We start from the raw sequence: 16445 nt of genomic DNA on the forward strand, positions 1-16445 counted from the left end.
TGGTTTCATTGCTATTTCATAACCCTGTTCAAACGCCTCCCAGGTCTCCCTTGAGAGTTTGTGTTGTATAAAACATTGCAAACTCAGCTGCAGTTTGTTCTGTTACCTGAAACCTTTCCAGACTAATGAATTATAGTTTAAATAGCACTGCAAAGTCCACTAAAGGTAATGAAACCATAACAACATGAGAAGGACAAATGAAAGGTGCAGCAGCAGACAAAATCCTATTGTGAAAGAATTTTTCGCTTCATACTGTCTTTTAGAGGCTAATCTCAGCTACTCATTTCATGCCTTTAACTGGAAGATCAATGCACAGCAACATTATATAAGAGAAAGCCAAGAGGCACTTAAATTAGAGAGTTCACTAATGAGAGTGAAGAGCAGTTACTTTCTTAAACTTTCAATATTTTGGGGGCTTACTGAGGCTAAAATGTAAAAAAGGGCTAAAAAATAAAGACAGCGGTGATGGATATAGTAGTTTGTGGAAAGCGTTGTTTTATCAACAAATAAGTTCAATTCACAGCTTGATGTTTTTCATGGATATGAAGTTCATATTGGGCATCTAGTTTAACTGGGAACATTCATTGGGAACATAGATTAAATAAATTAGCTTTTGTAATTTGGCAACAAAGCTGCACATGTAATAGGATAGCTAGTTATATAACAAATGCAGAGACATACTTCCTTTTGTTCTCTACAGAAGTTTTCCGGCAATAAGTAAAGAGAGTGATCCTATTATTTGCTGCATTGAATCCATCTACTATAGAACTCTATAATACAGCAGTAGAATAAAAGGATGGTCATAAGTGCTGCTGTTCAGGCATGAAGCAAAAATCCTACTTACTGCAAGAGTACTATGCAATTGTGTTGGGGTCATTCGGAAATGAGTAGTAAGGTGGTAGAACTATGGTGTGTTAGGGCTATGATCAAAATTCCAGTACATTTTCAGATACTAAATAGTAATTGGAGGGAACCTTAATTCAGAGTAAGCCCAGGAAATAAGTGGTTTTACACTTTTTCCTAACATTCTTTCCTTGACCTCAAATGGTTTCCAGAACTACGGCTTGCCTAGTTGGAGAATGTATTGCATCTTGCATGTTTTCCACAGTGAGACATCGAGCCCCTCAGGGCAGCCATTTCTGGTCAGGAAAAGACATAAGAGAAAGTATTCATCACCACCCCTATCCTGTTTAAGACAGTAAAAAAAATAAGGAAAATTGAAACCATCAACATTACAGTGAACAAGGGGAAATTCTTAGTTTATGGACTTGGAAACCATTTCCTATCCATATACCTAGCATTATCTAGAAAGAATACAAAAACTAGAACACCTGCTTATCCAAGGCAGTAGAAGGATTAAGTACAAGCCATAGGAAACAATCTCTCTTTCAGACTGTTTGTATGGCTCAAACTGCATGTTACATTTTCTACTGTGATCATTTAAAAAACTGTTGATCTCTTTCCAAATGCAAGCACTGGAGCAGTTCTTTCAATAGTGAGAACAACAGGGAGGGAGAAAGTCTCTGACCATTTTTTTTCCTACTGTTTTTATGCTGAGTTATATAGACTTTCCCAGTAAAGCTACAAGCAGTAGCTTGTGTGGGGAGGGGGAGGGGGGAGTATTTTTGATCACTGAAGAAAAAATAGCATGTAGTGGGAGGTAGGGATGTGCTCTAAAAACCTCCCCGCATGGTCCAGATTTTTGGAATGAAAAAAAAAAAATCGGTATCCTTGAAATCCAGGTGAGATTTTCTGATCGGAGTTAGGTACTCCCAGATTTAACTGGCCATTATTCCCTATGGGGCTGGGGACATTTTTAAAGCAAACTTCACCACATTTGCAAGGAACTTACTCCTGACTGTCTATTAACCCCCTCCCCCCTCCAAATTTCAGGGGAATTGAACCCTGGAGTCCAGTTCTGTGGATCCGTGAACAAGCTGCCTCCAGCCACTCTCTATAGTTTCCTATTGAGGAAACATTTACAGGCTTTTTAAACACTGCAGCTTGTCCTCTCCCCCCTTGCTTGGGATTCTCTGGTTTGACTTTAACATCCTTGCAGGCTTAACCAACAAAGCTCAACAGAACCAAACTCCAACAAAGGAACCAATGTAAAATCAGAAAATCCTAATGTCAAACCTGAGGATCCCTTTGCTTAAGCGGGGTGGAGGAGGTGGAGGCTGGGCTTGTGAAACCACAGAGTTTAAAAGGCAACTAGCATCAGTGGCTTAAAGGGCTTTTTTGGAGCTTGGGGAGATGCAGAATGGGATGGGATTCCACTCTGCCTGCTGCCTCTTCCCCTGCCTCGCTAGCCTTGTGCTGCTCTCCTGCAGTGGTATGGAATTTGGCTTCATCCACTTGCTCTGATCTGCTGTGGCTGCATCCAGCAGCTGTCTACAGTACGATAATCTAGCCCATCAAAGTCCAGCTATCCAGAACAGATCCAGGGTTCCTTCTGAGAAATCAATATAGCCGGATTATGCTGGATCAGCATAAATCCAGCTTTTTGCCAGTTTCCAGATCCAGATCGCACACCCCTAGTCAGAGATATTCTCTCTGGAAAAACTAGTTTGCCTTGGAAAAACTAGTTTGCCTCCAAACCTAAAAGATCAAATGGACTACCTGTAAATCTTGATACTGAGTTAATTTTTTAAACAATGAACTTTTAGTAATGTACCATAATTACAGATAACAACTGTATACAGAATTAGCCACATACTGTTTTAAAAAGCATGTTTCTATTTCTCAACATCGCTCTACTGTACAAACCAAAAATCCACAAAATTAAACCACCCAAGGGGTAGGTTAAGTGTTTTTAGAAACCTGAGAATCCCAAGGTTTTCAGGAAAATCTAAAAACTGATCGAGGGTAGGTTTACTTTTACCAAAAAGTAAAAATTGATGTCTATACAAGCACAGACATTATGAGGAGAGAAAAAGGATACTCAGGTACTGTAGCAAGATGCAACCCAAATTGCTTCCAGATTTGTGCAGTAAGTGAGGGTGGAAGCTGTTAGGGGGATGGGAGAGGTCATGAGGAACAATGCAAAGGGAATGGGGGATGGGAGGTAAAGCGGCTGGGGGGACCATGCAAAAAGTGTTTTTTAAGCTAGGGATTGGCAAAGATGAGGGAGAAGGAAAGTGCATGACTGGTAGGGCTGGTGGACAAAGGAGGAGGTGAAGAAGCAGGGACTAGTGGGATGGAGAGGGATTTCATCTCCCCCATGAATGTTTTGTTTCCCCAACCTATGAATAACATATCCTTCAAACTATTTCAAGTTTTTTTTTCTAATTAGAATAAATTTCTGAAAGATAAATACCTTCTGCTTCTGAATTTTCAGAGAACTGAAAATACACTCAGATTTGAAACCAAACTGCTTATTTTCTTTCATGTTAGCTTGTTTCGTGACTTGGTGTGGGTGTTTCCAAACATAGACCAGTATCCTTTATGTACTCCATGGGATGAAGGTATCTGAAGCAGGCAAGAGGATTCAAGAGTTATCTGTAGTGTTTAGGAATTGCAGTTAACAAACCCATAGATTAATATAGTTTTTAGAAAGTATTTTGAAGACATTTTTGAAGGCAAAATGTTTAAAAACTTGCATTGAAAAGCACTTTATTCATTCAAGAAGAGAGAATCTTTTATGAGAGCAGTTTCTTTTTTATTTTATCCTCCCCATTTTTTTTTCACATTGAAAATTTTTTGAGAAGAAAATGTGTTTTCTTCTCCCAGTTTTCCTAGGTTTTTTCGGGGGGGGGGTGGCATTGCACAGGACTTCATAGCCCTACTGTGGAGATGTGATCATAGATCTAGCATCTTATCTAGTTTGCTTGTTTTATTTATTTATTTATTTATTTATTTCATTTATACCCGCCTTTCTCCCCAGTGGGGATCCAATGCAGCTTACATTGTTTTCCTCTGCTCTGTTTTATCTTAACAACTCTGTTGAGTAGATTAGGCTGAGAATGTATGACTGGCCCAAAGTCACCAAGCAAGTTTCCATGATAGAGTGGAGATTCAAAACTGAGGCCTGATTACACGTGCCCTAAACACATGTTTAATGGGGGGAAACCTCAACAGAACTTGCATTTTATGTGTGATTGCATTCACCTTCAAAATGGTTTGGGGCATGGGTAAGAATGGGCTGCAAGTGTATGGAGGAAGGATCATCGGTACCTGTTTTCTACCCAGACCACTTATGCAGATAAAAAAGAGCCGGGGTGTGTGTGTGTGTGTGTGCGTGTGCGTGTGCGTGCGTGCGCGCTGTTCGTCTTACTGCCAGAGATACATGTCTCCTGGGGAGACACATGAAAAAGGCATTAAGATGAACACACACACCCTCATTCTTCTGTATCTGCAAAAGTGCACTAAGTAGAAAGCAGGGACCAAGGATGCCTCCCTTTCCTCTGCAAGTATACTTGTGAGCCCATCACCCTCCCCCCAACCTTTTTATGGGTGAGTGTGATCATATGTAAAATGTGAGTTCAGTTGGGGTTTTGCCCCTATTAAACACGTTTTTAGCATATGTGTTATCAGGCATTTGAATCTCTCAAATCCTAGTTTGACATTCAGTCCTTTACAGTTTGGCCTTCTTTAAACACAGTGTTTGCTGGATAACATGTCTGAGTCTTGAGAACCAGCCTAAGAATTAAGAATACAAGACCCGGACGCAATACTGTCATGCTTAGAGGTATGATGCCCTAAAGTTTAAGCATAAGCCTCTGTAAAATTAAGTAGTAATCAGCAAAATGCAGCCAGAAAGTCAAACTAGTTCAGATTGTTCTAGGTCAAAAAAAAATTAAAGATTTGTTCTAGTTTTGAGCTGAGGTGTAGTTCAACACCAAACCTGAATTGAAAATCAGATGGAACTTTTTAATTTTTCCTCAGTGGGAGCAGACCATGAGGCATTATTTGAAGGTAAAAACCTGAACTGTTCTCTCTCCCTGCATGCAGCATGGCATAATGGAAATATTTAGGCACTTCCCTTTATTTACTCTTATAAATAAGACTTCTACCAAAGTAATGCGAGAACAGAAAAATTTTGCCAACCAATTTAGGATTTTTAATTTTGCCTGAGGGTAAACGCTCACAGGACTTTGGAAAATATTTATTTACTTAAAGTATTTTTTAGCTGCCTTTCTTCCATAGAATGACAGCTGGAGATTATGCTGGCTCCTACTCCAAGACTTCAAAGTGGAAGGATTCTTTCCAAACTTGAATTCAAAAGGGGATGCTATTTCATATGCCCAATTAATTGTTTGACCTTTATTTAAAACAGGATTTTTCCAATTAAAGATGTACCCTTAGAGCCTGAAGCCCTTACTGTTTGGTTATATCAAAGGTTCATTGAAAAGGAGGATCTCTTGTCACACTTTTACAAAACAGGTGAAATTTTCTATTTTAATGTTCAGTACTTTGAAAGCATGTTTCCATTTAATGTTACAGTTATTTCTAACTCCTTGTGCAAGGTTAAGCCATCTGCAATAGGCAGATTTGTGTGTCATAACTCCAAATGGATCGCTATGTTAATCTGTTGCAGTAAAAAAAAAGCAGGAATCTTGTGGCACCTTAAATACTAGCTAAACTTTATTTCAGCATAAACTTTCATGAGTCAGACCCTACTTCATCAGATGCGTATGGAGTATATAATCATTTTGCAGGCACACTGTGTGGGACTAACAGATTTAACCCTTATTCTGTTAAAAGGTAAAGTATTCGCTTTTCTCAACAGCAAAGAACTTTGATGTCATCTACTCCTTGGCAATTCTTGTATGAAAATTTAGTTTTACCTAATTACAACATATACCATTTAGAAGATATTTTATGTAAGTGTGACAAACACTTGTGCAATCATATGCCTATGAAGTAAATGAGTGTAATTTCACTTGACATTTGCCTATGAAAGGGTTTATGCATCTCTCTTAATTAAGCTAACTCTGACAGCTGAATGTAAGGTGAGACATATTTTATCGTGCATTTAGTTTCATAGATGTCTCTTTTCCAGTAGAGACAAAAAGGCTTTCTAGATCCTTTGGGATTGCTCTGTCTTTGGAGGAGGAGGAGGCAGCTTGCATGCATAGTCTGGCAAAGGGCTCCATCTCCCAGACCAGCCCTGCCTCTTGTCAGAGAAGCAGGGTTTGGGTTGCACTCCTTTAAGTTCTACCAGTAACTCGCTTGAAGTTTAGGAAGGTTTTTTTATTTAAACTTTTCTTCTTCTTTAGTTGCGATCCTCTTTTTTTTTTTATCCCTCCCCCAATCAACAGATTATAGTCAAATCACCACCTGAGTTGGGCAGGCAGGTGCAGGTCAAATGAGGCTGATGGGTGTTTCAGAATCACAAGAGGTGGGTATGCACCCCCTGCTGTGCCTCCTTGCCTGGATTTTTTTCCTGCCAGACTGGTGAGGGAAGAGAGGAGACACATGACCCAAAAGGTACCTTGGAGTGCCAACATCACACTGAGGGCACCCTGGCTAGCTTTACTGAGTACTCTATTTTGGGCTATGTTCCTCTTTCTCACTCTCCAGAGGAAGAAGAGGTGGCCAGACAGTACCCATAACAGCAATCTTGTCCATATTTGATAGAGAAGATACTTGAAGTGCTCATACAACCATACCCATTATCAGTAGAGAGCTCTGCCCATCTGTCCAGCCACTGCTCCTAGAGTCTTCTCTGCAGATTTCCTGTGTCCTCACCTGGATGACATACTAGTCAGATCCTGGATGAGGGATCCAAGCAGTAGAGGTGTACAGATTACTCTGAAGTCTGTGGTAAACCAGGAAAGCTCTATGTGGTTCAGTGAAGCGGTTAGATCATCTTGGAGTTTGTTCGGACACCAGTCTATATCACATGCCCCTGGGAAGTAGAAAAGTCATCAAACTAACTAGGGAAATCAGATTGTCAAGTCATGCAGATCTGATGACATTTGCACAGCTGTTAGGGATAATGTTGTCATGACTGGATTTGATGTCATGACTTTTATTTCAATCAGTTTTGGTGCAAACCATGGTTAAGGCATGAGAGTAGAATTCATTTTAGGGAGAGGAGGCATTGTAGAATTAATCCCATGATCAGCTTCAGATCTTCTAACAACCATTCAAAAGGAGTTAATGTCTGTGCCACCATGAATCCTTGTTACAACCACTATAAGTGTTTATTCTGAAAATTAAGCTTGACTGTGTAACTGACAAGTTTTTACTTTTCTTTCAGGAGCATTCCCTCCACTGTTGGGGCAGAAAGAAGCTGTTTCCCAGGAAATGAACATTAGCAATTTGTGGCTAGTTCTCATACAGTCCTTTGCATTTTTGTCAGGTGGTATGTGGTACTGCATTCTTCAGTATTTTTATCAATGTCTATTTTAAAATGGACCTGAGGACACAATGAGGAACCAGGTACTTTTACGGAGTACATCATGTTATGTGTGCAAATGTGAATGTACAAGGAAGGAACATCTGGATGGACTTTTTCCGTTTGTTTGGGAGATTTTAAACTTCACTAGAAGTGAGAATCAGTAACATAGTGACCTAATGATGTATTTTAAGAACTGTCCATCTTTTTAAATTGTGTGTGTCTGCCTCACACACATCCATCAACAAATTCGGCATTTGAATAGGAGATGCAGTTGTGCAACCACCATGGATGAACATCTGCAGCAAGAATGCTTTCACCACAGGTAGTGTCCAGCATTGTAGTTAACACTTGGGAGTTTTCAGCAACTTTCTCTTCAGTAGTCTGTACTGCAAGTCTTGTGATAGAGATTCCTCATCTGCACAAACTCAAATTGTATTGTGATTAATCATTCTGGATCAGTTTAACCTACTCTGCAAACTTGGTATGGTACTGTGACTGCCCCATGTTACCTATTTAGTAACAGCGTTTTTAAAAAACAATGTCTGGTATCCTGTATTGGAAACAAAAAAAGGAGAACTATTCTGCACAAAGACTTTGCAGTGTCATGAAGTATTGAAAAAATTGTGCATACCTCATAGAACCATTTATTTCTGCCCTTTTTTTCTGACTTGAAATCGCTTGCAAATATCCTTGTTGTAAAGGTGATTCAAAAATGGCACATCACAATCTATTTCCCATTTAGGTTTTAGAATGCATTTCATAAATTGATCATCATTTTTACAAAATGCACTTTTGAAAATGCAATACAGTGAAGGAAGTGCACATAGCTTGAAGGAAATTTAGTTGTTCCTAACAAATTGGATTTGTGAGGGCTGTTAGAAGTCATGAAAGGTCTGTGGGCTTTCAATGCTAAAGTGTACGAGTTGCCACACTCTAGCCAAAGTGGTGAGGTTTTTTTTAAACCTTCAAGAGGCCTTTATTTCCATTTGACTCAATAGCACTTGGAACATCTCTTAGAGGGTTTACATTCATAAATGCCAAGGACCTCAATACTTTGCAAATAGGAAAAAGAAAAGGAATTTAGCGTAGTTCCAAAACAGTATATCTAGTCACTGGGGTAAAATAATAGGAAGATATTTTGATATCCAGAGTTATGGTAAAAATTATCTGAACCATGAAGGGCATTATTAAGTCTGCCACTTTGTTGAAAAATGTCACAGAAAGGGAATTTTGCTTAAGAGGCAGATGTAGCATTAAAACAGGGTTTCAGTTGATAATGTAACAGTCCTTAATGGTCTTGGAGAAAAGCCTTCTCTTTGTGTTATCTATCAGTCTTGGAATATTTGGCATTATATCTGTGTGGCTACATAAAGTTATATATAAAAGAAACCATTCCTAGCAAACAGTTACAAATTTACACATACAGACTTGTAGAGTGAACTTTAATGACAGAATTTTGTTTTTTATGAACTGTATTATTTTCTAAGAGCAAAGCCAAGCCAACAGTAGTTGTCTGTGCTAAGTTTGCAATATATATTCTCCTGTTTTTTCCCCACATCACATAAGAACCAGTTTTGATGAGTAGTATATAAAATAAAGATATAAAACCGCAAGATCATATTTTTCTGTTGTTTGAAGGTGGGAGGGAGGGGAAATGAAAAGAGGTAAACTTCCCTTAGTTATACATGTAAAATTTCACTTAGATAAATATGCCAAATATTGATTTTTACTCATAACATTCATTACAGCATGAATTATACAGTGGTGCATTCTAGAAGATGCAGTGATATATACTGCAGTGATTGGTATGATACCATCATGGCTGACACCCAGAAAGCAGCATTAATGCCTATCATTTAAACCTGAAGATAAAATAGATGTTTTTAAAAGTTTGAGGGGGCACATGGACAACTAAATATCAGCAGAAGAATAAAATCCATTTTAAATAAGATATTTCTTGCAAAAAATATTTTTTTAACTTTTTTTTGCCTTGTTGAACTATAGCTGAAGTGCTTCAATTTGCCATATTGCAGGAAATTGTTAAGAAGTTCATTCCCACTCTCTTGATCTATGTGGCTATAAATCAGAATTCCACTCTGGGAGACAAATATCACAGACTAGGATGCAGAGCATCAGCTGTTGAAAGTATATCCTATTTTGGAAAGGACAAGCTTGTCCTAAAAAGGAAGGTATGTTTCTAAAAGTGGATAATACATGTCCAGTTATGCATTGTACTGGTTTCTGAAGGAACACCAGTGACGTGCAAGAATACAGGTTCTCCCCACCCTCCAGCTTATTTTTAACAGGTATTGTTCATAGTGGCTTGGGACAATACTTGGAAATATTGAGTTGCTGGCTAATGAAACCAAAGTGGATGGCCATATATGCTCAACATAACCAGATCTTCTACTTGAATTTGCATGTGGCAGAATGTCACTGTGTAGGGCACTGATAGAATTTGAATTTCCCTGATCCTAGTTGCATTTTGTGAAGACGTGTCCTGCTCTTTTTGTGAAACTCTCTACAAAGTAGCATGTTTGGATATAAGCTGCAGTGGATTGATTTATTTTTTTCCTGTATATACTAGAAAATGTGAAGAACATTAAGTCATAGTGTTGACTTTTGGGGTGAATCAGGATATTGCTATTAAGAATTCTTAAATAAAAAACACCATTAAATCCCACACTTGGACTACTATCTTCAGACTACCTACTTATTCCACAATAGCCCATAGAATTCAGCAGGACCAATCCAAAGTGTGTATATTTTAGGACTGCAGAATTATAAAAAGGTTGGTTAAGAAGAGGTACTTATATGTGTATACTATATACATATTTACACAAACATATGTCCTGATACATTAGTCTGGTTTCAAGCATTAAGTCAGTTTCAAGCATAGCTGTTCATTTGTTAACCCTCAGAGCTTCTATAGATTAATACTGGGCTAGGTTTATTGGCAACTAAGTGGCAACTATCAGTTCAGTCATCTAATATAGCTTCTCATGGTAAGAGGTGAGCTTTGTGCTAGATCTTGTTTCCTGTCAGTCATTTATGGTGATGTAAAGCAAGTACAGCTTGACACCTCTCCATTCTTTGCATTACCTAATACCACATATACAATATCAAAGTCGTGTACTTAATCCAGATGAGTGCCTCCCTGTTCCTTATTTACAAATGTTAACCAAGGGGTAGAATTCATGCTTTCTTATTAGCATGCACTGAATGGAAATACTACCTTGATTAGAAGTACTCAGAAAGCACTAAAAGGTTACTAATTTGTGTCCATTTACTTTGAGTACGCTCCCTTACATTCCTTCTGAATACACATGGTGTGGTGCCAGCTCCTGTCATGCTCCAGCCCACCAAAGCTATACATTCCAAAATGGAGATAGTAGCTGTGGGACATACTCATTTGATTTGCTCGGGATTGTCATACAAAACTTCTTCTGATATAATTCAAACATTATGGCCCACCCACACAGAGAAGCATGTTTCAGCAGCCTTACCATGGAAAGTTGCAGTGATAGAACTGGTCTTTGGATATCCATGTACCAGGGGTTTCATTGGCAAAGTCCTGAACAGGAAACAGGATAACCCATTTTGCTGTAGTTTGACTATGTTTTTTTTATGAGAACAGTTTATTTGGGAGAATAGTGTGCCCAGTAAAATATAAGTCTTATCAAATTTATGAGTCACATTTTAGTTTTCAATAGTATGAAAGAATATGTACAAAACAAAGACTAGTAATTCCTGTAGTAGAAATTAGCTGTAAAGTCTATAGAATTGCTTCTTTCCTGGCTCTGATGTCTGTTGGAAATTCACCCGCATTTGTCCTTTATAGTGTTGCAGTTTTATGTCAGTGTCTTAACTAGATAATGTAAAACATCAACTAAAGGATATCAACTTTAAAAATATTTTATGAATCATTTAACAAGAAACCATCAAGGTCTTAACAGTTTAGATTTACTGCCATTCAAGCAAAATGTGCCATTCACACATAGATTTTATTGTCCTCCCTGAGCTGACAATCTCTTTTCTACAGGTTTTCATGTAACTTTACACTCTGTAGTTTATTATAGGAAGTATTTCATCTTATGATTTTAGATCTTACTTAAAAGTTTTATGGAATTCAGGGGGCAAGATTGTTCTCTTTTTTGGAATCCATCAAAATAACTGCTGATTGGTTAATACCTGGTTGAGTCAGACTTGACTTTTCTTTACTTGCTTTAGTCAACAATCGATGACTTGTAGATGGATGTGTGAACTGTCTCCATGGAAAATTTCTGTGTTTTTGAGATGATTTTTTACTTGAATTGCTTTAGAATCAAATGCATATCGTGGTAAACATACATGTGTGAACTAGGCCAGTTTAAACACAATTATGCAAAAAAAAAAAAAGACTTAAATTCTGTTGCTGTATAGACACCAGTAATTTTAATGGGAACTTCCCAAATTATCCCACTGGGATGAGCGGCATTGTCTTTGTGCCCAAAAGTTGTTTTTCTTATTGCTGTGCAGTGAATTGTTTCACTATCTGTTTGCGATAGCAGTTAGACTTCATGGGTTGGATCCATCCCCTCAAAAAGAGCATGCAGAGGGCCATGGGACTTAACATGGACCAAAACCATGTGGGATGGGGATTGTGGTAAGGAGAGAAATTAACTGTGATTAAAATGGAAAAGCTGACTGGATCCAACCCTGTGAATTGTCTCTGGATAATCTGTTACACAATTGGGACCAAAACTGACAAAAACTTATAGCAGCATAAACTTCTGTGAGTCAGACATCACTACTTCAGATGAAGTGAGGTCTGACTCACAAAAGGTTATGCTGGAATAAATAATATTGAGAGAGATGTTTGGCTGGCTGGCTTTCCCCCCTTTTTCCTCCTCATCCTCCTCCCCTACCCCCAAACCGGACATAGTAAAGGAGGTTTATACCTAAAGTGCTATATGGAATTTAAAGAGCCATATGAAAGAAATTGTGTATGAAATGGCATGATTTGCCAAGTTATGCGTTTGAATATATAGGGTAAGTTGAAAAGGGGAAATAAAACTCAGTTTACAGAGTCATCAAATTATCATCAAATTATTGAACTGTTTTATTTCTATTACATAAAAGTTGTGGACTACTTGTTCTCAAAAATTCCTAAAGTGTGTATGACTATTTAAAGAGGGGTGGCTATGCATTTTATTGTTAAACTTTCCAAATTTTCACTACAATCTTGCAATGAATGGCTACTATTTTAAGTTACTTCCATGAAATTGGGTATACTGTTGGGCTTTTTGATGCTATATTGTTGAATATGATCCCCCCTCCACACTCTGTTGTATATCTGTATTATCTCTTTTCCCCTTTGTGCCACATATGATCAGAATGAATGCACACCATTATAGTGTGATTTTGTTAAAGGGCTGGTCACATTTGGATTTGTATTTGAATTGATTTAATTCCTTAGTTTTTTCTCATTAAATTCATTGAAAGATCAATATGCTTTTTATAGCTAGATACAGATACCAAAAGATTTTTTTTCTCAGCACAAAAATATGTCATTCTTGATTTTTTTTGTCCTATATGAAAAAAAAAACTTTTTTCAGTGTTTTGTATATTATAATTGTTTAAATGGATGCTTGATAAGGAAGGACAAACTTTTACCTACTTCATTTTACTTACCATACAACTTCAAATCACTGCTCATACTGCAAGTTTGTATATGGTTTATTAACAAAACAATTGAATAAATAGATCTTTTCTAGCTCTCAGGAATCCCACAGAGATTCATCTTTCAGTGCAAAATGGGACTGGATTTGAACTAAGAAATGCTGATGTGTAAGGCAGTGACAATTCTTCCGCCATTTTAACTCACATTTGCTGTTATGGCAGTGATAGTGCATTAATTTTTTGCAATGATCCAAAATACAATATAAAACTATAAACGTTTCATATTTGCTTGATAGACAATCCAGATTTCTGAGATAACTTTCCATATAGAAAAGTGGGACTTCGGGTCTTTTCCTATGGAGAATGATGCCCTTATATATTTTTTGTAATATGCAGCCGCCTAAATGTAAGGAATGTTTTGCTTTTTTAAAAAGCAATATTGGGAGTGCCATTCACTTTAGCTCTCTCAACTAAGGCCCAGTTCAGATTAACAGCATTCTCTCTCCAGAGGAGAACATTGGACTTGCTAGGCTTATGAGCCAGCAGAATGTGTGTGGAGGCACTGTTTATGAGAACCATGACTACAGTTCTGTGAGTTATCACAATTGTGTAATTTGCACTTGTCGTGGAAGCAGTTCCTGTTTGGGTTCGTCAGATCTCAAAAACAGTGCCTGAATGCTACCAAGCACAAATCTGGTAGTCATCCAGCACATTCTCAGGGCACTTGCATGGGAGCCACCGTTAGTCTGAACCTTTAGTCAACTGTTCTTTGTCTTGTTGTAATAAGTGACTGTAATTGGTTCATGGAAACAAATGGAACTTGTAGGAGCAGACCGAAGTACCTTGCGCAGTCCAGAGAAAGCTGTGCAATGGTTAATGCCTACCTCTTTGTTTCACTTTCAGATTTTGTTTGGCTATGGATCTATGTGTTTGTACTAATAATGAAAAGTGTTATTTGAAAAAAGTTTTTTAAAAATAAAAAGGACAGGAAGAACCTGAAAGCTGAAGCTTAAAGCACCAAAAGATCCAGTGCTGACCAGCCCTGTTATGCACATATTTGACAAAAGCCATTGGTTTTTAATTCTTAATATAAACAATGTTTGTTTGTAAAGTTCCTTCCTGCTGGAAAAAATATGTATTTTTAAAAGAAAAAAATCCCTCTTGGCTATAAAGAATGTCAGCTGTATGAAGGTGTGACCATATCATAACATGCTGATCCGATATAAATCAATAAAATTTATACCTCTCAGGTCTCTGATAATCTTTGCATTTGGTCTTTTGGATAATCTTTTGGCTTGAATGTGAATTTTGAAAAATACAAACTATCTCAGCTGATGCAGCAACAAATTGAAATTACTTGAATGACGTATACAATGAAGATACAGAGCAGTAACTTTGATAGGAAATTTATTTACTGAACCTAGACCCAGAAACAAACACCAAGAACTCTTCCAAATTGTACTGTTTTAGGAAACACCAAAGACCATGCTGGAATCCAGCTTGAGAGGTATTGTTAACTTTGCCCATCTTAATTGCAATGTGCATAAATTGCATAGCATTTCCCTGAAAGTGGTGGTGGTTAGTTCTTAGCTCTTATAGCTAAGAAAATCTGGAACAGAGTGGTTAGCAGCAGCACCGCCATATGGAAGTGTGTACTGAAGCTTTGCTAAGGTTATCTGATTGGCTGATTGAGTGCCAGTGAATACTATTCATTTTATTTATATCTTGTCTTTCTTCCACATCAAGGAACTTAAGGTAATTTACATAAGGTTCCCAGGTTTCCCTTCTAGGTATTGACCAGAACAAGTTGCTTAGTTTTGAACAAGGTTGCTGGATCAAGTGCCCAACCATACTCTAGGCCAGTGATGGTGAACCTTTTTGAGCCCGAGTGCCCAAACTGCAACACAAAATCAACTTATTTCAAAGTGCCAGCACTGCAATTAAACCTGAATACTGCTGAGGTTTTAGTTAAGAAAAAACAACTCATACAGTTGTCCCAACTAATTAACCTCTCTCTCTCTCTCTCTCTCTCTCTCTCTCTCTCTCTCTCTCTCTCTCTCTCTCTCTCACTCACTCACTCACCACGACTGAAAGTAAAGCAAGTTAAATCAAAGCAGTTTGCCCTTCTTTAGACCAGCAGCTTGCAAGCACTCTCTCTCTCTCCCTCTCTCTCTCACTCACACAAGAGCCACAACTAAAAGTAAAGCAAGTTAAATCAAAGCAGCTTACTCTTCTTTAGAAAGCCAGCCCGAGCAGCCCGGCTTCCTGCCACTAAAGAGACGGGCAGCAGGGAGGCAGCATTGAGGAAAAGGAATCACGTGGGCAGGGCCAAAACCCATGTGATCTCTGCTCAGAATGCCGTTCCGGGCATTTCCCCTCCAAACGAGCCCTGGAACTAGCGATCCGGCGACTTGGCTCGCGTGCTCACAGAGAGGGCTCTGCGTGCCAGCTGTGGCAGGCGTGCCATAGGTTCGCCATCACTGCTCTAGGCCTAGACTTAACTGTTTTTCTACTTTCTGCTTTACTGCCTCTTTTTAAAAAGCCAAGAGGTATGCATGAGCCATGGTAATGGTAGTTCAGTAAAACATGGTTTCTGGTCCCTTAATGGTGACTTACACATTGCTTCCTACATGTACCCAAAGCACAAATGGATTTTCATCAGCTGTGATGTGGCATGACTTTTTCTGTAAACTGAAGCTGAATGGCTGGCTTCACTCAAGCTTGAGGACTGCTTTCTTACTGTCTAGACCTGCCCACAGGGCTTGCAGTTGTGCTGCAACAGTAGCTAGTGAAGCGGACTGCTGCTCCTAGTCCATCTTCACTGTGCTGCTCAAAAGCCAGGCTAGTGGTCTTAATGACAGCATGGAGCACAGTTAATAAACCCAGTGAGGCTTCACTTGGGTGAGCAGCAACAGCTGCCATCCTAGCAGAGAACAGGAGTTACCAAGAAAGATGGAGTGAAGGTAAGCAACGGGTGCTTGACGTTGCTGAGGAATGGGTGTAGAGGATACCCCATCAAGTCCTGTCAAACGAGTAAAACGAGAATGGGAGAGGGTGTGTTTTAAAAATATTACCTAGTCTACCAAAATACCTTAAACCCACAAACATTAGTGGCATTAAACCAATAGTCTTGTCCAAAACACCAGGCTATATCTATGAGTGAGAGCAGATGTAAAGGATAGGCAGGAACATGTGTGGGAGGGAAGCATGCAACCACAGCAGATTCCTTATGGCTGCCCAGTTCTGCACATTTGGCCTACAGAACTCGAGACCATATGGATGCACATTTATCCCCATGTTATTGATGCTTGTCCACAGCCTCTGGAAGGGAGCTGGTGGGACACGTGAATAAAATGCTATTCCATAGACTACACAGGTTGATCATTCTTGCTGTGAACAAAATGTGGATGGGCTCAGCAGAATCTTACTTTGAAAGGTT

General features: G+C 38.7%; 1 protein-coding gene across 2 annotated transcripts in view; it reads left to right on the plus strand.

The window, feature by feature from the left end:
* The window catches only part of LPGAT1 (lysophosphatidylglycerol acyltransferase 1), a 120136-nt gene extending 105869 nt beyond the window's left edge, over positions 1-14267 (plus strand). For both annotated transcript variants that reach the window (XM_054982026.1, XM_054982032.1), the window contains exons 8-9: positions 5276-5382; positions 7205-14267. In XM_054982026.1, coding sequence (XP_054838001.1) covers positions 5276-5382; positions 7205-7356 — 259 coding nt within the window. In that variant the 3' untranslated portion in view covers positions 7357-14267. The remainder of the gene's footprint in view (positions 1-5275; positions 5383-7204) is intronic.
* Positions 14268-16445: the final 2178 nt, after the last annotated feature.

Source organism: Eublepharis macularius, chromosome 1 (assembly GCF_028583425.1).
Source record: "Eublepharis macularius isolate TG4126 chromosome 1, MPM_Emac_v1.0, whole genome shotgun sequence".
Classification (NCBI taxonomy): domain Eukaryota; kingdom Metazoa; phylum Chordata; class Lepidosauria; order Squamata; family Eublepharidae; genus Eublepharis; species Eublepharis macularius.